General features: G+C 40.0%; 1 protein-coding gene across 1 annotated transcript in view; it reads left to right on the forward strand.

The window, feature by feature from the left end:
* Nucleotides 1-245: 245 nt before the first annotated feature.
* LOC311224101 (NACHT, LRR and PYD domains-containing protein 12-like) overlaps nucleotides 246-23887 on the forward strand; it is a 52183-nt gene continuing 28541 nt past the window's right edge. Inside the window, exons 1-5 of the mRNA XM_084308923.1 lie at nucleotides 246-502; nucleotides 2432-2487; nucleotides 13803-14045; nucleotides 15321-17172; nucleotides 19792-19959. Coding sequence (XP_084165049.1) covers nucleotides 411-502; nucleotides 2432-2487; nucleotides 13803-14045; nucleotides 15321-17172; nucleotides 19792-19959 — 2411 coding nt within the window. The 5' untranslated portion in view covers nucleotides 246-410. The remainder of the gene's footprint in view (nucleotides 503-2431; nucleotides 2488-13802; nucleotides 14046-15320; nucleotides 17173-19791; nucleotides 19960-23887) is intronic.

The raw sequence follows: 23887 nt of genomic DNA on the forward strand, positions 1-23887 counted from the left end.
CAGAAACTAACAGCGCAGAAGTCACACTTTGTTATAGCCTTGCTGCGCTGCTTGATTGTTCCCCCTGTCTCTCTCCCCGACAGAGTCCCTCGGTCGAGGCTGAAGGAGACGACGCCATGGGCTGCCAACAGTCCAAACACAAGAGGAGACGGACAAGAGAAGACCTCTCCACGTCTAAGCAACAAAGATATCACACTGCAGTTAGCAAAGAAGAAGACGATGTCTCCCAGAAAAGATCATCTCTGAAGACGGAAGACAATGTCCCCCAGAGAAGATCGTCTCTGAAGACGGAAGACAATGTCCCCCAGAGAAGATCGACTCTGAAGACGGAACAGGAAGTTCCAGATGAAGGAAAGGAGGAGCCTTCGAGCAGAACGGAAGGCGAGGCCTCTGGTGAAAGCAGTGAGAACATGAACGATGGAATCAAAGAGGGAGGATGTAGGAGTGAGGAGGAGGAGAGGGGTGTTCCTGAACATGCAGCCAGTGAGCCTGATGACACAAGGTAAGACATACTTCACTGCAAGGAATTCTATACCGTAGGTCCTATTCTGACATATTAGCACACAGATACATATCAAGAGGCATGTTTATAGCACACATATACATATCAAGAGGCATGTTTATAGCACACAGATACATATCAAGAGGCATGTTAATGCGCGTACCTTCTCCAGAGTCAGATAAGAAGATATATACCAATTTCCTCTCTCTGCCTTCAATAGAAAGGTATCTGGATACATGCTAGCCTAGCTTAGCACAAATTAATGGAAGCCGATACGGACCACTAGCCTTAGTTAAAACTCTGGGAGAGATGTTTTTGGCTAGCTGGTCCCTATCCACTTTAGGGCAGTCAATTAGGGCAGCGGTTCTTCGCATGTTTTTGGCCAACAGCTAGGCTAGCTGGTCTGTATCCGCTTCAATTAATTTGTTGCTGCTGCCGGGTAGCTTCCTACTGAACGCAGAGAGGAAATTGGTATCTATCTTCTTGTCTGACTCTGGAGAAGACGGTAAGTGCATTTCCCATAATATTAGCGTGTTCCGTTAAGGTCAGACTAGGAAAGGGAGTGGTTGAGGTTAGTGTTATGTTAAATTATGTTCATGCTTTCATGAATACACACAGCCACAGGTTTGATGGAAGTTATCAAACCAGTGACATGACAAAAAAAACATGGCAGCCCGCTAAGACTATACTGGCTATAATAAGGTCATCTCAAGAAGGTGCTGAAGTGGCAGTTTTTCATTTCTTTAGGTTTTAGTTTTTAGTTTTTCATTTTTAGCATGGTGTTATTCACTGTCAAAGATGCAAAGAAAAATCATAATTTATATTCTCCTTTGTTTCATCACAATTTACTCAAGCCTAGTAACAGACACAATATTTCTGACACTGGGAATACATTCCATGAGATCCATAGATGTCCCTAGATACCAATAACATGCAAATGGACCTTGTAGAAGTGGAGCAATCTTCCATTTACATAGGTATGTATTTTTAGGCGGATTTTCAGAAAATATGGCTAGGGCATAACAGGTTAACCAGAGACAGTCTATATAATGAGGCAGATCATTACATTGGTAGTTTTGAAATCCATAACACTGAAGATGGCGGCAACACCGAATATACTTACTATAAAATAAACACATTCAGGAAAATAATTAATATGTACTGTTGGACTGTGGTAATTCCATGTTCGAATAAATAAATGATGATGATGATGATGATGATGATGATGATGATGATGATGATGATGATGATGATAATTAACTGCATCTTTAGGTGAAATGTGAGTTTTAAAGATGTTTAAGATGAATAAACATCTTTGCTTGTTGCAAAGATACTGGCTGTGAATAACTGACTGGGAATCGAGTGGTTGCCATGGTAACTTAAGACTCAGTGGCACATGTGTAGAAGCTGGTCTAAGTGGGACATTTTTCCAACACAGAATTGTCCCTTTCAACCGATTTAACCATTCTGTGTTGTTAGTAAGGGTCTCTGTGCTTGCTTTTAACCATGCGAGTGAGGTGACAAGCGGTTGTGTTGTGAACGGCATTGTGACATAATGATGATGAATACAATATAGAAGTCAACAAACTTGTTTTTGTGGCAGTCCTGCCAAGGTGTAATCGATAATCGATAAGGACATATGGATGTTGAAATCTTACATGTAGGGGCTTTAATCACAGCTTAAAGATAACCCTAGGTTGAGAATGTACTATGTGAACATCTCTAATAATAATAATAATAATAATGGATTGGATTTATATAGCGCTCTTCTCTGACTGACTGTTGCTCTGACTCAGAGCGCTTCACAGAGTCCATTATTCGTTCATACACAGTCATACCGGTGGTGGTAAGCTACAATTGCAGCCAGAGCTGCCCTGAGGCAGACTCACGGAAGCGTATCTCTAATGGTATCTCTTGTCCTTTTCACAGACCCTGCCACTCAGACACACAACCACAGGACACTGCTTTAGAGAGAGAGAGGAAAGGTAAGGGAAGTGAATGAGTTGAGGTACAAACCTTGATGTCCTCAGTTAAACTGTGTCCTATCAGACCAGTTGATTAAGAGTGCCATTGTCTATGTGTATGTTTATACGGACCACTAGCCTAGCTGTTGGCCGAAAACACTTCTCAAGGAGTTTTAAAGGGGAACTATTTTACTATTTCTTTCACTATTTGGGCACTTTTACACAATTCTTGTGAGTCTATGGAACACCTCTGTAATATATATATTTTTTTTTATTCATTGTTTTGTATTTATAATCAAGTCCTCAAAAACAGCATTTTTCTACCTCAAGATCTTAAGCTGTTTTGAGCCTGGGCTCCAGGTCCAGGTCCAGCCACTGTGTGCAGCTCATCTTGTATCTCAACATTAACATGCAGCAGTGTCTTTCTGACATCACAAATCATCACATTTTCAAATGACTCAGTTCAGTGAGGGTGAATATTGTGAGAGGAGAATTGGAAGAATGCGCCAATATGAGAATTTTGAGACATAGATCATATTAATATAAGTTCACATAGCTAGGAAACAATGCTAAACACTCAAAAAGGCCATTTATAAGATAGTTCCCCTTTAAGCTAGTCTAGTGGTCTGTATCGGCTACTATTAATTTGTGCTAAGCTAGGCTAGCTTGCAGCCCGATAGCTTCGTACCAAATGCACAGAGAGAAAATTGGTATCTCACTTCTTGTCTGACTCTGAAGACGGTAGTAATAATAATAATAATAATAATAATAATAATAATAATAATAAATAATAATAATAATAATACACTTTATTTGTATAGCACTTTTTTTTTTTTTTACTTTATTTTTTAGCGTTTATCGCTTTTCTGGTCAAGCATGACCGACAGAAACAGGTTGAATGGGATGTAGAGTAGGGGAAGACACTCTGAGAAAATACAGCGGGTCCGGGAATCGAACTCGTGTACCCCAGATCCGTGATGAGCACGGTTGTCCCCGATGCAGAAATAGCGCCGAGATACGCGGTGAGCTACGGGAGCTCGCTGTATAGCACCTTTCATACAAGAATTGCTTCACAGCAGCAAAAAAGACAGGTATACAAAATTGGCATAAAATGAGCACACAATTGACAAAAAAGTGCAGACATAAAACAAGTATAAAATAGACAGCAGCAAAACAGACAAGGCACAGAACACCAAATCATACAGTTCTTCACACTAGGATCAAACATCCCAATAGGCCTCTTTGTTTACGGCTTGATCATCTGATACACATCCATAACTCAAACCAAAACCACCCACATTCCCATTAACCCTTTGTTGTGTGCAGGGGTGTAAAGTACTTGAGTAATTGTACTTCGTTATAATACTTAAGTACTGTTTTGGGGGATTTGTACTTTACTCAAGTATTATTAGGTTTGTATACTTTGTACTTTTACTCCATTACATTTCAGAAAAAAAACATACTTTTTACTCGTTACATTTAAAATGCAGACCTACAAAGTACAAAGTACAAATCTCGCAGGTCCAACCATTTTAATTAGTATTTTTTAATTGTTTATCTGGCCAAACTAACGTTAACGCTATTAATCCTGCGACCGCAGGTAAACAGCCAATCAAATCCCCATCAATGGAAAATTAACCCACCCATACCCATGCTGATTGGTCCTTGTGCAAGACTAGAAAGCGGGGATCTTTGATTAAACACCTGCTATCAGAAGAATAGAGTCAGAGTGACAAGCCATAGAAGATGGCCACAATGAGTGATGAAGAGGACGAAACGGTCGGCGACGGCGTGGATTGACAAGACGAGCATCCATGGCCCTATCTACATAAAAAATACATAGTTCAAGGACTCCAACCTTATAGTGTTGTTGAGTTGCCATCATTCAAAAACCTGATAAATGGTTTGCGACCAAGCACTAACGTCATTATGAGGCCCACTGTCCGCTCGAAGATCAGCAAAGCTGCTCAAACCATGAAAGAGAAAGTCACTGCTGCTATGAGTGAAGTTGAATGGATCGCAACAACAACAGATTGCTGGACAGCCCGACGAAAAAGTTTCATTGGGGTAAACGCTCACTGGATCGACACTGAAAGCTTTGAAAGGCGTTCTGCTGCAGAAGACTGAAGGGCTCCCATACTTTCAATGTTTTGGCCAGTGCCTTAAACGACATTTACTTGGAGTACAAAATCCGCATTATGCTGTGGTTAATATTCAGGGTATACTCCAGTATTCTGTCATTAATATTGTGATATTATTTAGGGTATACTCCAGTATTCTGCCTTTAATATTGTGATATTATTCAGGATAATCCAGTATGCTGTGGTTAATATTGTGATATTATTCAGGGTACTCCAGTATTCTGCCTTTAATATTGTGATATTATTCAGGGTACTCCAGTATTCTGTCTTTAATATTGTGATATTATTCAGGGTACTCCAGTATTCTGTCTTTAATATTGTGGTATTATTCAGGGTACTAGTATTCTGCCTTTAATATTGTGATATTATTCAGGATAATCCAGTATGCTGTGGTTAATATTGTGATATTCAGGATACACCATTCTGTTTTTAATATTGTCATATTATTCAGGATACTACAGTATTCGGTCTTTAATATTGTGATATTATTCATGCTGTGATGTGAATGCCGTCCATGTTAGTTTACCTTCAATGGAGAAGTGCATTAAATAATTTTAATGCAAAAAAAAGTGTCCTCTGTTCTTTCATTTCAGCATGGTCTATCACAGAAAACATTCCATTGTGGGCAGAGTGTATGCTTGGTTTCATTCCAGCCTTGCCTAAAGACCAGCTGATGATTTCACTAATTGGCTCACCTCTTCAACTAACTCACCTGGTGCAATGTATAGTTAAAATGAAAACTTGGCCGATGATGGAATGAGTTTGAGACCCCTGGTCTATCCCTTTCCAAAAAAAAAAAAAAATTACTTTAACTTTTTAGTACTTAAGTACATTTAAAAGTATGACTTTTTTTTTACTTTTACTCAAGTGTGTTTTTTTAGCCAGATACTTTGACTTTTACTTGAGTCAGATTTGAGACAGTACCCATACTTTCACTTAAGTATAATTTCTGGGTACTTTTTACACCCCTGGTCGTGTGTCAGTGAAAGGGTTAACCTTCTGTATTGTCGCAGTGAAAGGGTTAACCATTTGGTAGTGGGTGGTAATACTCCTTTTTAGAATATAATAGACTTTATTGTCATTATACTTGCATACAATGAGATTAGGGACTCGAACTTAAGGTGCTGGTAATAGAAAATAAGCATAAAATCACACAAGTAATAAAAAAGAAACAATGTCACAATACTATACAATATACAGAATATACAACAATCACAGTGTCATACAGTAGTGAGTAGATAATTGCACTTGTGAATATTGCACTTGAAGGGTATTGATTGATTGATTGATTTTTATTGTGGAGTAAAAGACAGCATCCAACGGATAAAAACATGAGAAAGTGCAAGCACTTATTTCCATCATGGTCCCTGATTTTGGACATGGACAGACATCATAAAACATAGAGCATCATAATAAAACATATAGCAACCCCATAAAACATTAACCTGTATTTCACTTCTACATACAGTATACGATCAAGAGACTAGACAGATACGCCCTACCCTCCTTCCTAGATACGGCAGAGAGAGAATAAGCATCCAGCTTCTGTCACATTATGCAAAACACGCCCCTTTTAGTTTGATTGATTGAAGCCACGCCCCATTTGAGATGATTTATGATGATTTATGATTTAGGGTCTCTCTAAGAGGGAACTCTCTAAATATATAGGTTTTTATCCAACCCTGACCGCCTATATAGCGGCATACAGATCCGTCCGCAGCTTCGCCCCCACCCCCATACAGAAATACATCCATCTAGACATACACACCCACACAATCTTAACCATACCCTGTCATCATAGGTTATGTGAATGGTGCTACCACATTTCTTCAAACACTTCTTCCAGTCTTGACAGAAACTTTGAAAACAACTCACTCAGTTTAAAAAGTGTTTAAAGTATCAGCATTGTAGCATATATAATAGGAAATGGGTAATTTCTTCAGCATGACTACCACCTATATTATGAGTTTTATAAACTATGATCTCGCATTGCTTTTAAAACACGCTATCGCTAATCAAGTTTGCGATGCCCACTTGTACACTGTAACCGGGAATGTCAATAGTGAGCGCTTAAGGCTTTTTGAAAATATGTTGAACCTGGTGAGAGAGAAGGGTTTGCTATATAACTAGCAATATATGATAAAGAAAATCTCAAAGGATGAAAGTCTTCTATTTGAAAACGGCTTAGTTACTATTTTAGATCATATGAATGGTAATTTTGATAGAGCACATCTGTTATGCTTATACACCGTAATAGTGGATGTTACGGCTTTTAAACAAAAAAATCATAAGTGTTTAGAAACTTTAGATATTAACCATATTATTGATGTTATGCACGCTTATATTATTGATAAAAAAGGTTACAGCATGATCTGTAATATTCTTTAATACATTTTTATAATATACCCAACTGCGTTTTTTCTACCTCAAGGTGTAATAATTGTTTTGGATGATTTTAAGTTCCTCCTAGTAATAATAAAAATATTATCCAGTTGTGTAACTATCTTCAGCTCTATGAATGGTGTCCCTTTAAAACTTCGAAATGTCACCACTGTCTGTTAAATGTAATGCATGCAAACATTTTAACATTTGTTAGGACCATGATCAAATCAGATCATATGTATTTGTAAGACCCTGCAACACACATTGATGTCCCCTTGGGACAAACACATCTTCTTTAAACACTTCAAGAAGATGTATCACAATAAATCATGAATAAGACAAAAATACCATAAAGTACAACACATTTAAAATAAATGAATGCAACACAGTCATACATATCCTTGCAAAGGTATGTAAAAACCTATCAATAGGAAGAAAATGCACATCAGACCTAGTGTTGAGGAGATAACCCAAGACCCTTTCAAGGAGGTATTCCTTCTTAGATGTTGCTGACAGCAGTGTTGCACTAAAACAACCAAACAGTCAAACAGTTACAATAAAACATACCATATGTATAGAAAAGGTGTAATTCCCATAGCAGGAGTCGAACCCGCGCCGCCCTGTTGAAACCAGGGAATCCTTACCGCTAGACCATATGGGTTTCATGTGGTATACTGTACAAAACCTGTTTACACTCAGACGGGGCTCCGGGGTCGGATATTTATCTTTCTGTACACGTTTTTTAAGTGAAATATATTAGTAGAACTCTTTTTACATCATTCTACATAAGAGTTCCATGTTTTGATATTATAAATGAAATGCCTCATTGTTTTAAGGTGTTTCATACAAAATATAATCGATCCACTATACCCCCTGTAACGGGGTACAGTGTATCGCTACCTAGGGCACAGTGAATCAGTCCAGATATTATACATAATTTTTTACACAAACAGCGTCTTTACTGTGTGAACGAAGCATAACTTTCAGGTACAAATAAGTCAACAATAGACCTATCAACCAGACCATCACTGAAACAATATGAAATGTTTTTGTTAGTAGCCTATGTAAAACCCTGCATAGTGCTGGTAAATTTTGCACACACATCTGCCACATCCTGTACATTTGGATAAATTAATGTGAATGATACATCATGGTCTCTGACTTCACAAGTCTGTCCAGGGTTATTGATGTATAAAGGACCACTCCTGGATACATTCCTATCTGTGAACACTATAATCACGACAACACCTAACATTATTTTCCTGGTTATAATGAATAAAACTCATCTTTGTTTTAAGATGTTTCATGCTAAATGGTTCTTAAAGTGAATTTCCTTCAATCATCGGGACAAGGATCAAACAACATTCGCTGGTAATACTGAGCATTTTGCTTTTTATTGCAAAATTAATAAATATTTTATTGGTATGTGAAGTATTGTATCAACAACTCTAATAACGGCTTTATGTTACTTTCATACATGTTAACCATACTACACACTAACTCACCTATGGTGAGTGAGTTAAAATGTATTTGTCTTAGAACTCTTTGAGCTGTTTGAATATTTCCTATCGTGTGTAACTGTAGGATTTAATGCATATCGAAATATTGAGAGCATAAACTAGTACTCAGGGGACTTTCTTATTATTTAGTGTGGCTAAAAACTATTTTAACTAGATGCTGTTCTGCAAAGTAATTCAGAAATGTATTTGTTGTATAATGTACCTTAGATCAGGTTAAAGAAAATACCTTTGGGGCTTGATCGTACTAAACTTCTAAAAAATACCTCTGTATTGAAACACTTTGTTTTTACCTTATCATTGTGTAAACAGGTAACAAAAAATTGACATGTCTGTTTTAAGTGTATCATTGACACTCAAACAATCAACAAAAAAATCAGAATTCACTAGGATTATGTGATATCATGTTTTTTACATTTACCAAAGTACATTTATCCATGTACATGTTTTCATGTGACCTTGATATAAATACAAATTGTCTATAGTAGATAAAAAAAGATAAAAGATTTTTGCATTGCTCTGTTTAGAACAATGCTGTTTACAAATAGTCTGTTTTACTCCTGTGTACCACACTAGAGTTGCAATTCTTGCATGACAGTTGGTATACATACACAGCTTATTATTATATAGATTTTGTATCCCCATACATCCTGATAGAATGGAGACAGGCACACGAGTCTAATCACTGTAATTACAACATCAAGCTGTTTGTCTTACAAAGGAGTGAGGTGTCATGGGGGGTGTTATATGTCAACCCTTGACAAATTAGCATTATCCTCCTACACGCAGAGATCCTTCTGACTATTTACTCAATCTAGTAAAAATAGTTAATTCGCCCTTTTAAAAACACCTCATACAATATCTTGAGTTTCCTTCGACTGTCACTTTTGTGTTGATTGAATATTTCATGCTGTGTGTAACTGTAGTTTGTAATACAGGTCCAAAATATTGAGAGCATAATGTAGCAGGGGCTTTTTTATTGCACCTGAAAAAAACGAATTTAACTAGACGCTGTTCTGTAAAGTACTTCAGAAATGTATTTGTTGTATACTGTATCTTAGAACAGCTTAAAGAAAAGACGTAGGAGATCTTTGTGGCTTGATCTTACTAAACTTCTAAAATACATCTGTAATGAAACACTTTTTTTATTTAACCTCTTTTCTTATCATTGTGTAAACGTCTATTTTACATGTATCGACCTGTCTGTTTTAAATGTATCATTGACACTCAACCAATAAACAAAAAATTCAGAATTCAATAGGATTATGTGTTATCACATAACGAACAATAACACTATGCAATAACCATCAAATGCACTCACAGCACACACATCCAAACGCACACACTCACTTTAAACAAACAACACACTGCAACACCCACTCTCCACACTTTAGAACACCTAAACACACTTTATATTTATTGGTAATGGATTTGTACTACACCCCATACCTGTGTACACCTTACTGTAAATTGTGCCTAAATTGTACCTCATCCCCATTTCTGCTTTGCACTATATAGTATTGTATATTAGTATTGCATAGTATCTTGTATATTGTATGGTAACTCAGTTACTTCTATTCTGCATCGAACATTGTACATATGTATATACTGAACACTGTGTCTACGTGACTTCTAGTTTTACTTCTATTTTACATGCTATACTATTTTATTTCATGCTTATCTCTTGCCTAGCACAGTCTCTGGAGCGTAGCAGAAAGAAGCATTTTGTATAAAAGTATTCTGTACTTCTGTATGACAACTATTAAAGAAACTTGAAACTCATGTTTTTTACATTTACCGTAGTTTCTGCTAAATATCCTGCAACATGTTTTCAGGTGACAATGATATAATTGCATATTGTCTACAGTAGATACAGAAATAAAAAGATTTTTGCCTTGCATTGTTTAGAACAATACTATTTGCAAATGTTATGTCTGATTTACTCGTGTGTAACACGTTAGTGTTGCAATTCCTGGATGAAAGATGCTATACCTTTTACCAGGTAGTCATTTGAGATCATTGACCCCTTTCTTAGCTAGACCTGGCTCCAAATGACAGCAACAACAAAGACCTTAAAATACACAGAACGCAGACTGAGACATACAAAAGGCAAAGTGGGCCCTGGGGTTACATTTGAGGTACAGCAAACTATATTGAATGGGTTTTTCGGGGGTAAAAAGAGGATGGAAGGTAATGATTTGCATGAGGTTGGTATGGGAGAGATGGTCAGGTCATAAATATAAAATATAACACCACGTTATGCAGTGAAGCAGGGACATTAACCCTTCTCATTCTTTAAATGCCCTTAATTTGAACTTTAAAATCAGATAGGGTATTGAGGGCCTACAGTTTCAAAGTATTTTTTTTGAAATCCTTTACAGGCTTAGCTATCAGAGAACATGAAGGCCTTTTCCCCCAAACTCTGTGCTATTTTCAGGGGTATTGAGACATATAAATTGGGTTTGATGTGATGTTGAGGTTTGAACCGTGGTAAAAACGGTAGTTGACCTATAAATGCTTTATAAATACAGGTGTACCATTGAACCAGTCTATGGACATTCATGGGCGGTTAGTTAACTTTAGCTAGAGTGCTTCGAAGTGATCTATATCCAGAAATAAGTCTTAATTTATTCATTTAAGACATATGAAATACCCTATTGAAACAGTTAAAACAGCTTGGACCGACACATACATACACACACAGACACACAGTTACAAGTTATCACTATTTTTTCTTTTGTTTTGTATCACAAACACTGGTGTATTTGCAATCTGGTATGTCCTAAATGTATGGATGTAGCAGTACTGTCTATCTGTATGTCATGTATGTCATATATGTCCTGGTGAATTGAAAATGGGGGTCTTTGATGTAAAGAAGACAAAAGTCTTTCTATGGTATGTATTCTCTTAACCTTGTCAAAAGACTCGAATATAGGGTACATTTATATCTTAATACATTGAATTCGTTTTACGAAATAAGAAATAAGAAATAATAACTACAGTTATCTCTATTGCATGGTCACCACTGTGTCCCAAACTGTCAACAGACAGACACCCCTAGCCCTGGATACCAACACATATTTACATTTATTCATTTAGCTGACGCTTTTATCCAAAACTACTTACAAGTTCTGTACGATAGGTGATCAAGGAGAATAGAACTCTATCACCTGTGTAACAATATTCATCAAAGTGTTGCATGTTATAGTGTAAGTTAGTTTATTAGGACAAATGCATGACTGTAAGGTTAGTTAGGGTTACATCAGCCCATATAGGTTAGAATAATAGAATGTTTTATTAGCCTTAGCCATTATGAGTAGGTCCGAGGTTACACTGGACTTGGAATCTAATCCGTACATTTTTAGTACCTGGTTTAAATTGTGTTCATGTGAACCCATCCATTGTGTGAATTAAAATGTTCTACAGAGTTTTGCTCTAACTCTGCATGCCCCCTAAACTGTTAAACTTCACGCCACCATGGGGTGTTTTAACACCTAAAAGGGGGCCTCAATTCACACCCCCCACACACACACACCCTCACAGACACATAAATTATTTCCTGAACTTTATATTTTCAGCACACTATCACGTATAACTTTTTATACCTATTCATATCTTTAACTGTAATAATTAATGTGAACAATAATACATAACACAGTAATGCAACCTTTTTTAGAAGAATCTATTTTAAATAAAACGTTTCACCGAAACCTAATTACTACGTAATCAGCCGGTGGTTGTAATCAGCCCCTCATCCCCGAGATGCACCCATCTAGCAGAACCTAGCCTCCATGCATTTAACTTAAACATTACCCTTGCCCTCAATGACTAACCCCCGGGTCAGCACTGCTGACATACTTACATACATACATACATACATACATACATACATACATACATACATACATACATACATACATACATACATACATACATACATACATACATACATACATACATACATACATACATACTTAGTGTGGTTACTTAGAACCCCTGTTTACAAGTTATCACTCTTTTTCAAACAACATCAGCCTATTATTCACTTACATTGTATTTTATTTTCACATATATTTTCTGAACACAAGTGACATTCTCTAAGAATCAAAATTATAGACACATTACATTTTTCTTAAAAATAATCATACACACACACACACACAGCTTAGGGGCCATAAATCATTCAAGAACTATCTCCCTTATAAGGACAGTGACATAAGCTTTCTGTTTTCCTCAGAAAGGGGAAGTCAGACTTACAAGGTCGTAAATCAATACATACCCTAGCATTGACAGAAGCTTTCGGGTTTCCTGATTCGCCGTCCTCTTCCATTTCTCCCGCCTCCTAATGCCCCCCCTCAAGTCGTAAATCAATACTTACCAGGGCTTTGACAGAAGCTTTCGACTTCCCTAATTCGCTGAGCTCTTCCATTTCTCCCGCCTCCTGTGACTGTCACAGCGAAGGGGACTGTCACAGCGAGGGGACTCAGTTTGACAGAGAGACACATCCAGTCTACTGAGAAGCTGCAGTTTGACAGCCTTCAGAGGGGAATCACACAGGTTTCTACGATACATTTCTTTATTTACACATGATTACTAGGGAAACCCAAGAAACCATTTTATAGACACATTACATCAATATAACAAAAATAATCACACACACACACACACACACACACACACACACACAACACACACACACACACACACACACACACAGGGTCATAAATTTATTCTGAAAATCGGTTGATTTATTCTGAAAAAAAAATCCGAAACCGGAAGTCACTCCCCTTATAGCCCCTCCCCTTCCGAAACCGGAAGTCCCTCCCCTCCAAAACCCCCGCCTCCTTGAATCCCTCGACCAATCAGAAAAGGGGGCGGGGCTGATGGTCATAAACCACCTCAAAAGGTGGCGTGGCTTCAATCAATCAAACTAAAAGGGCCGTGTTTTGCATAATGTGACAGAAGCTGGATGCTTATTCTCTCTCTTGCGGCTACTCTACAATTCACTGGCTAGCCATTTTTTTGTGGCACGTCTAAAGCTTCCCCCCTCTTCAATGCTTTTCAGGGCCACTGGAAGCTTGTTCCACTCCAATGCCACAGAATATAAAAAAGTATTCGTGCCCATTAATAAGTTGAATTTTGGAAGTATAAAATCAGTACTGCTCCTTCTAGTGGAATATGAATGATTGTCACGGAAGCGATTGAAGTAATTGTAGAATATTGCACTTGAAGTTGTATTGAATGTGTTTTGTTGCGATGATCCAGTCTTCTGCTCTATACTCTCATCTTCCCACAGAGGCTGCCTATGTGGATGAGAACAGAGCTAAGCTCATTCAGAGTGTGACCTTAGTGATGCCGATAGTGGATGAGTTGCTACAGAGGGGGATGATCCATAGGGAGCACTACTCAATCATCCAAGCCACGAGGACCAGTGAGGAACAGATGAGGGCGCTGTACACGGCATTGAACTCCGGAGGCGACAAAGTCAAATCAGCCTTCTACACACTCCTGAAGGAAACTCAGCCTACGTCTGTGAAAGGTAAAAAAAAACACCCTTTCAATCCTATGACTCCACTTTTGAAAGCGGCGACTTCTGTGGTATCTTTTGACGAGTCCCAGTCTCTGCTATCTATTACCTATAACTATCAGTACGGGTATAACAATGCATCGATCTTAAGGTAACGATTCAACTGCATCGATTGGAAAATGTTAGAATCGATAAGAATACATTAACATTTTTATATATATATATATATATATATATATATATATATATATATATATATATATATTGAACTAAATAAGACTTGTGCACATCTTGTTGGACCCCGACTGGAGGTGCAGGTCAGCGCAAGAGAGATATATAAAGCTAAAAGAAGAAAACCTTCAAAAGAAGGGACCGCACACTCCTCAGGACTGATTTAGCTTTTTGTTTGTTTGGTGCACAACTCACTTCGCTTCTGAGGAAGGTTTTCTTCTTTTAGCTTTATATATATATATATATATATATATATATATATATATATATATATATATATATATATATATATATATATATATATATATATATATATATATATATATATATATATATATATATATATATATATATATATATATATATATATTTTTTTTTTTTTTTTTTTATATACAGTAGGTTGATTTTTTATTGACCTATAGTCCATTCATGCTGAGTGAATCAGTTCCCCCAGCCACATTTGTGTATTCAACATTTTTGTTGGAATTAACTGATAGAAAATGTATCTAATCGCATCGAATCGAATTGAATCGTGGTCAAATGAAGAGATTTCATGATGCATTGAATCGTTGCCTGAAGAATCTAATCGTTGTGGGGTCAAATATTTACACCCTAACTATCAGTGTAGTAGTATGTATCTAGGGGAGGGGTTGCTACTGCTGGCCACACCTCAGGGCTCTGCCAAAGAGAGGTATGGAGAAATTCACACTATAATAAGTTACTAAAACTCCCAACTGCAGATGCCCAGTAAGCTGGCCTTACTAAATAGTGATCTCTAGCTTCATATGACACCATTAGCTTCTTAACTCTAGTGGTGAGCCTGCTAAATAGTGGTCTCTAGTTTCATATACAGTAATGTGAGATAATATCTTACTAATATTACAAATGTTTTATAATAATAATAATGATAATAATAAATTGTAATTCAAATATTTTTGGGGGAAAGAAATGCACCACAAGCATATCGAACAAATATCATTCTTGCAATGGGTTGAATAAGCTGCTTTAGTAAGTAATTGAAAACATTAATCTAGATTATTTTGATACTCATTTTAGGACTCTTGCCTGATATGGCAGCATTGCAAGACCAACTCCAATCCAACCTGCTGACCACCGCTAAGTTTTTGAATGAGGGCTTCCAAAAAGACAATACGCATAAGAAGCTCCTAGATGCCTCCTACATAGCGCTCCACTTCACGGAGGGAGAAAGTGGAAAAGTCAATACTGAACATGAGGTCATACAAGCGCCCTACAGTAAATCAGGAGAGACCGCGACGGAAGTGACGCCAATCGATTGTCTTAACATCTTCAATCCCAAAACAAAACAAGGAATTCCTATCAGGACTGTTCTCACCAACGGAGGCTCAGGCACTGGGAAAACCGTGGCCACTAAGAAGTTCATTAAAGAATGGGCTGAAAAGAAAGCCAATCAGGACATCCAGCTCACACTTCCACTCCTCTTTAGATTTCTGAAACCGTTGAAGGGAAAACAGTTGAGTTTGGTGGAGCTCATTCATAAATGCATTCACGAAACGCGGTTCATCGAGAAGGATCACCTTCAGCGCATCTTCAAAACCATGCAGACTTCAGGAAACCCAGACTATGACGCGAGCGAGTACAAAGTTCTGTTTGTGCTCGACGGTCTGGACGAGTGCAGTCTCGAACTAGACTACTGTGACACGGCTGAGACCTGCGATGATGTCACAGAGCCGACCTCTGTGGAAGTGCTGCTGTCGAGCCTCATCCGACGGAAGCTCCTACCTTCTGCCCGCCTCTGGATTACCTCCCGTCCTGTAGCGGCCAATCAGATCCCAGGGGAGTATGTCGATTTGGTGACCGAGGTCCAGGAGTTCACTGACCAACAGAAGGAGGAGTACTTCAGGAAGAAATTCCCCGATGACCAGGTGGCCAACGTGGCCAGTATCATCTCACACCTGAAGAGATCAAGGAGCCTCTACATCATGTGTCACATCCCCGTCTTCTGTTGGCTCGCCGCCTTCGTCCTGGGGAAAATGACAGAGGAGGAGAGGAAAGGGATGCCGATGACCTTGACTCAAATGTACATTCGCTTTTTGGTCTACCAGTTCAAACACAGCAAAGAGAAGTACGGCGACGGGAAGAGTCAGCGGAGGGTGCCGAACTGGGACAAGAGCGTCCTGGCTGTGGGAAGACTGGCGTTCGAACAGCTGGAAGCGGGCAACGTGGTTTTCTATGAGGAAGACATGGACAAGTGTGGCATCGACTGCGATAAAGCTTCAGAGTACACCGGCATGTTCATGCAGATCTTCCAGAGGGAGGACGTGGTGTTGGGAGAGGAGACGTTTTTCTCCTTCATCCATCTGAGCATTCAGGAGTTTCTGGCTGCTCTCTATGTCTTTCTCTCCTTCTTCAATGACAACGAGAACCTGTTCAACAAACAGGGGTCGACCGCAGGTGACCCTGAAGTGAAGTTCTACCAGAACGCCGTGGCCAAGGCCATAAAGAGTCGGAATGGACACCTGGACATGTTCCTTCGCTTCCTCCTGGGCCTCTCGCTGGAGTCCAACCAGACTCACCTAAAAGAACTTTTGACCAGGAGAAGCAACGGCACACAGAGCTACAAGGAAACAGTGGAATACGTGAAGGAAACGCTGCAGAGTAATATTATCTCTCCCGAGAGAAGTATCAATCTGATCTACTGTCTGCATGAGCTGGACGACCACTCTCTGGTGGAGGAGGTCCAGAGGTACATAGACAGAGGAGCGTTCCAGCTGGGCGAACTGTCAGGTGTGGGTTCAGCTCTGGTCTTTGTGCTGCTGACCTCGGAAGAGGAGCTGGCTGAGTTTGACCTCAAGAAATATGCCAGATCAGAGACGGGTCTTCTGAAGCTTCTGCCAGTCTTAGAGGCCAAAGCCCCTACAACCGTTAAGTAAGTTGATACACATTAATATCTGACAGTAGATACACATTAATATCTGACAGTAGATACTCATTAATATCTGACAGTAGATATACATTAATATCTGACATTAGATACAAATTAATATCTGACAGTAGATACACATTGATATCTAACAGTATATATATATATTAATATCTAACAGTAGATACACATTAATATATAACAGTAGATACACATTCATATCTGACAGTAGATACACATTCATATCTGACAGTAGATATACATTAATATCTAACAGTAGATACATATTAATATCTAACAGTAGATAGACATTCATATCTAACAGTAGATACACATTAATACTGTATCTAACAATAGATACTGTAGATACACATGAATATATAATAGCTCCTATAACTGTTCTGTAAGTACATAGACATCTAACTGAATTCATATATATATGACAATTCTAAGATGGTTTAATATGAATGATTTCACAACATTTGCACTGTTCACTTTGCTTTACAAATATAATGTTGTGTTTAGAACCTTGTAATACAATGATACAGTGATATGGGGGCGTCTGGGTAGTGTAGAGGTCTAAGCACTAGGAGCGGCTGGGTAGTATGTAGAGGTCTAAGCACTAGGAGCGGCTGGGTAGTATGTAGAGGTCTAAACACTAGGAGTGGCTGGGTAGTGTAGAGGTCTAAGCACTAGGAGCGGCTGGGTAGTGTAGAGGTCTAAGCACTAGGAGCGGCTGGGTAGTATGTAGAGGTCTAAACACTAGGAGCGGCTGGGTAGTATGTAGAGGTCTAAACACTAGGAGCGGCTGGGTAGTGTAGAGGTCTAAGCACTAGGAGCAGCTGGGTAGTACTGTATGTAGAGGTCTAAACACTAGGAGCGGCTGGGTAGTATGTTTAAGCATTACATCACGCGCAGTCGTGGTTTGTGAAAAACAAACCATGCCTAGGGGTGGTCGTTAGACCCCCCTAGGCATGGTTTATTTTTCACAAATCACGACTGCAAGTGGTGTAATTATTTTATACAACTGCCACATTCATCCAACCTTATTGCTTTACAATAAACACACATTAATCGAAGATTTATTGAAAAAACCATCCACCACAAAAAGTAGTTCCCACAACAACAAAAAAGAGAAGTTGCCTCCATGTAGAAGCAGCTCGGAAGTGCATCCAACTGTTCTCAGTAAGACATCCAGCAACATCCAGCAAACTAACACATCCAACTGTCTCTCAACTAAGACATCCAACGAACTAACACATCCAACTGTCTTTCACCTAGACATCCAATGAACTAACACATCCAACTGTCTTTCAACAAAGACATCCAACCAACTAACACATCCAACTTTTCTTTAGTTTTTAACCTACTTTCTATAGAACTTCATTCTTAGATGCTTCTATAGAAAGTAGGTAAAACCTTAACCAACTTCGAAAGAGGGCCTAAACTTAAACAGTTGGAAACCAGGCGGACAGTAATAAAATTATCAATCAATCAATCAATCAAATCAATCAATCAATCAATTCAATAGGCCATGCTCACTTAAAACAGCGCAGCACCCAGCTGCTTCTATGTCTCTCTGTCTGACTCTCCTCCGCCGTTGCAGACAGGAGTGTGTGTGTGTGTGTTGTGTGTGTGTGTGTGTGTGTGTGTGTGTGTGTGTGTGTGTGTGTGTGTGTGTGTGTGTGTGTGTGTGTGTGTGTGTGTGTGTGTGGGTGTGTATGCGACCGAGTGAGTGTGCCAGACAGTGTGAGAGAGTGAGCTCTGCAGTCAGGGGCAAGGAAGGGGAAAAAAGAAAAGAAAAATTTAAAAAGAAAATTGCAAATTAATCAATCATTCAATCCGCACAAGTTTTATTTTGTTCCACAATGACTCATGACCCATCAATTACATCATCCAACATTGTTTAAACAACTAAGACATTCACCGTGACAGAATCGGTTTATATTTAGTCGTTATGACGCTATCAACATATCCATTTGTTAAAGATTATTGTCCGCCATCTTGTTTTTTCCTAAAAATCCCACGGCGGAGTGATTGTAATTCGGTTGTGGGCGGGTCCTGGGACCAGGAGTGTGGAATTGTGAAGAATACATACGTGTAAATTGACTGTTTCAGCCAATCAGAATCGAGAAATTTGCATGCCGTTGTATAAAGAGGTCTAAACACTAGGAGTGGCTGGGTAGTGTAGAGGTCTAAGCACTAGGAGCGGCTGAGTAGTGTAGAGGTCTAAGCACTAGGAGCGGCTGGGTAGTGTAGAGGTCTAAACAACACTAGGGGCTAGATCCACAAAGAATGGATTGCACGGTGCTAATTGCACCCTTACTTACAATTCATTATGAATTGAAAATGGGGGACCCTGATGTAAACTAAATGAAAGTCTTTCTCTGGTCTGCATCCCCTTAACAATTGTGTGTATTGAGCCGTACTGTATTGTACCCATTCTGCAATCTGTTAATACAATTTCAGGCATGTGGTAGTCTACACCCTCCCCAGACTGACAGTAGGGTAGTGCAATGACCAAGGGGAAATTGACTAAATTGGGGGATGGGATGAAAAGGCAATGGAACTCCAGTATATTCTGTAGATAAATAATTGCATACTAAGTTGATGATGTTCATGCAGTGTGTCAGGATGTGGAATCACAGAGAGAGGCTGTGCATCTCTCATCCGCACTCTGAAGCCTTCCCACTTGAGAGAGCTGGACCTCAGCGTCAACGACACAGGAGACTCAGGAGTCAAGCCGCTGTGGGATTTCCTGAAGCATTCACACGGCAGACTGGAGACTTTGAGGTGAATCAATGTGTGTCCGACTTGTCATTTGGTGAGCAGAGAAGTAACATCTTTGGCGCAGCATGTCATGTTTGTTCAAAAGGCTGGAGTGGCAGTGATACATTATTAGCAGGTGGAGTTAGGGCTGGCTTCAATTACAACCAATCAAATCAGCTCTTAACCCTCGAGTCAACCTTCAAAAAACCCACTACAGTACCTGTCTCCCTAGTGACTGAACCTGCAATCTCAGTAAAACATATATTTTTCATGTATTGTTCCAATTTTCTTTCATGAATATCATTATTCATCATAAGTCCTCACCATACATATAAAATATTTATTCATTTTCAGGATTTTAACCATTTCTTAAATTAGGGTTAGGGTTGGGGTTAGGGTTAGGGTTAGGGGTGTAACCCTAACCCTAACTCTAACCCTAACCTGTCCAGTTCTGCGACTAGGGTGAAAGGTGTGACACTTGTTGTTCACGCGCCTAATAGTGATTGTTTAAAAAAAAGTCCAAGATGTGATACTGAGCAACTTTTTTGGCATATACATCAAATCTAGCCAACGCTATCCACAAACGCACGTAAAAAAAATTACTTTTTGACCAGAACTGCGACAAGGGTGACTGGAGGGTTAAGATAAGGTAAGATATTCCTTTATTGATCCCAAAATACAGGTGTCATAGTAGCATAGCTATGTCCTCCACAACCTTCACTGGCCCCCAATAAAATACCGGATACACTTCTGAACAACCAGTCCGTATTAAGTAATGTTGCATTTATTTTTCAAATGTAGCCAAGAGTAAAGCAGATACATACTCAGACTTTTTTTTTGCCGAACCACTGCTGCCTGGGCGCAGTGATTTCACGCATCACCTGAAAAGCTCTGTTTACCAGGAAACACGCTTTCATTGAGTGAAGTGGATACAACAGGGCTTTTCATGTGATGCATGAAATCACTGCGCCAAGGCAACAGTCATTTGGCAAAAAGTATGTATCTGTTTAGAAAATGAAAATGTCTAATTTAAAATGTGTATTTCTCCACGTGGTAAATACACAGGTCAAACCATGTTTACAGGAATGTTTTGGAGTTGTATTCGGAGTGTATTTCGTGACTGTTGGGAAGAGTATGTATCTGCTTGTCTAACTCTGGGGTAGATGGCGAATAAGATAACTTCCCAAAAAGTTGGCGTGTTCCTTTAATGTTTGAGGAAATTACAAGGAAATGGGCTTTTCATAAGTGACAATCAGTGCAAGACATTATGTCATATTATGTGATAAAATAACTTAAACATCTATTTTGATTTCATGAGGCTGTTAATACAAGTCAATGGTTGCTGTTGTGAAGGGCCAGATTAAACCAAATATATATATTTATTTATATATATATATTTAATTGTATTTGTATATTCTCTAATATTCCCTGATATCCCTTGTATATTCCTTGTACAATATGCATTGAATATCCATTCTAGCCTACTGAACATCCCATAATAGTCTCCATTCTACTATTGGTCGAGACCTTGGTGCCAGGCTGCCATACCCCTCAGACCCAGTTCAAACGTACCGCTCGACATGTACGAACAAGTCCTAGTTCCGCGTAGGAATTTGGCTACCGCACCACTAATGGGACTATTTGTTCATAGTGCGTATATATACTGCGCTACTAAAGTAGGACTTTCTTTTCAGTCCAGTTTCTTACCCTCCAATAGAGTCACAGACGTAAAGCCTCCCTGCGATGCCACGTGTGGGAGTAAGGCCAAGTTCGGCCTACCATCGGTATTGAGACATCGTGTATATTAATATTTGAATAGTCATATTTGGCACTATATCGTCGAGTTGGACGTAGTCTATTAAGCTAATAATAGTCTGTTAATATATAGTGCTTCGTGCGGTGAGAATACTACCGTAGTCAGTACCCCATCGTTTCGGGCAGAGAACTGGCTGCTTACCCAGGGTGGTTGACCCTATGTGAAGCTGCACCCGAGGAGCCCCAGAGCCGACGAGCGAGTGGACCTGTATACCGGATTATTCTACCGACGACAGCCCGCCTTCCCAGGCACGGATTATGCTTTGGATACTTTGATTATTCTATGGATAAAGACCCCCGACACTACCGTGTGTTGGAACCCCCCCCCCCTGGAGAGGACGCAAGGTGAGGAGACGCTCTGCAAGACGAGGTCTCTCCACATCTCTCCCCCGTGGACCGGAGAGAGCCGGCCCACAAAGAGTCCACCTGCTTTCATCTGTGGTCCAAGGATCGCCGGCGCATTGAACGGCACTACAGTGGGTTCTCCTGGGATACCCTTGGCCGGACGAGGCAGCTGGATTCTACCCCCCCCCTCCTACTCCTGTCGGCTTACAAGCGACCGGATTAACCCCCTCTAGTGTATCCAGCCTATAATCATTAAAGTATCATTGCTGTTATTCCTTAACTATTCCAGGTCGTATATTTACCACCTGCGCCTTCAGAGATTGGACATTATCTATTGATATACCGACGAATACTCCTTGCCATAAAAGTGCATACTATTTCAATTCATAAATGTAATTAAGTGATTAAGTGCTTATTCTACACACCATCGCTGTGTAGGAAATAAAGACCTGTTTCTAATTCGTACATTTGTGTTGGATCCGTTTCATCTACGTGAGAGTGTTCATGATAATATATTTATGCCGTGTACTGGGTGGCCGAATATTAAGTACAAAGGTAGTGGTAGTAAGTATCATATCTAGTAATACAGTCAGGGAATTGTACCCCTCAGTTACAATTGGTCCTTCGAGCCGGATGGTAATTAGTGTAATATTAATATAGTGTTATTAATATTGAAATGGCCTATGATGAACACTCCACGAAACGATCCTCCTAACCAACGCCCGCAGCGCGAACGACGGCTCCCTCAGTACTTAGAGGCTTACGCTGTCAGTCAACAACCTAGTCTTCTACTAACAGTAAACGCGGTAAAACTAGAAAGTAAAAGTATGTCTAACCCCAACGCCCAGACTACCCCGACCATAGAGGCCCATACGGGCTCTAATGTAACTGACCAAGTTCACGGTGGGGACCAGTGGGAACCAGACATGACTTCACACCCCGCCAGTACTGAAGAAGTAGTCCCCGATGAGTCCCGGGAGGAATACAACGCTACCGAGAGAGAACTCGGCACGGAAGAAGACGGGGAGAGCACCGTGGAGATAGAGCTCCAAGGCTCCGCAAGGAGTACCCCGAGGGAAGGCTCCCCTATACAACCGCCTTCTCCCAGCGAGGCAGAGAGGACCCTACAGCAGGCATTCCTCGTCAGCCTGAAAGCCTCTACTGAACGCGATAGACTCCAGGGTGAACGCGATCGATTGCAGCTACAGCAACGGAGCGAAGAAGAGCACATACGCCTGGAAATAAGACGCATTCAGATGGAAGAGAATGTGGCCCGAGACCGAGCAGACAGCCAGCGAGCAGCTGCTGGTGCTCTACGGGACGCAGAGCGCGACAGACAGCAAGCGCAACTAATAGAACAGCTGATCAGACGGACAACACCCTCTCCCTCCGCCAGAGGCTCCAGGAACTCGTCTAGACACACCTCCAGGGCGGCATCCCCTAGCCGAGTAAACAACCCTGAACTTGACCAACAGACGAGGTCTATACCCCCCACAGACCACCTCCCCCCACCGGTCCAAGCGAGACCTAGCAACCGGGAAGGAGCAGCATATCCTGTGGAGAGGCTAAACCAGAGACTACAAGCACTGGATGACCTAACTGAAGACGAAGAGGAAGAGGAGGAGAACCGCGCCCGAAGACAGCACAGTACTCTACCGGACCAGGAGGTCCGGTACAGCCCAGGCTATACTCCCGCGGAGCTGCGCTACAGACCCCCGACTCTATACACGGGTGAGCACGACGCACGACCCGCACCGAGGAACAGCACCTGGACAAGCGGGCCATGGTACAC

Source organism: Notolepis coatsorum (genome assembly GCF_963971535.1).
Source record: "Notolepis coatsorum genome assembly, chromosome: 2".
NCBI classification, from domain to species: domain Eukaryota; kingdom Metazoa; phylum Chordata; class Actinopteri; order Aulopiformes; family Paralepididae; genus Notolepis; species Notolepis coatsorum.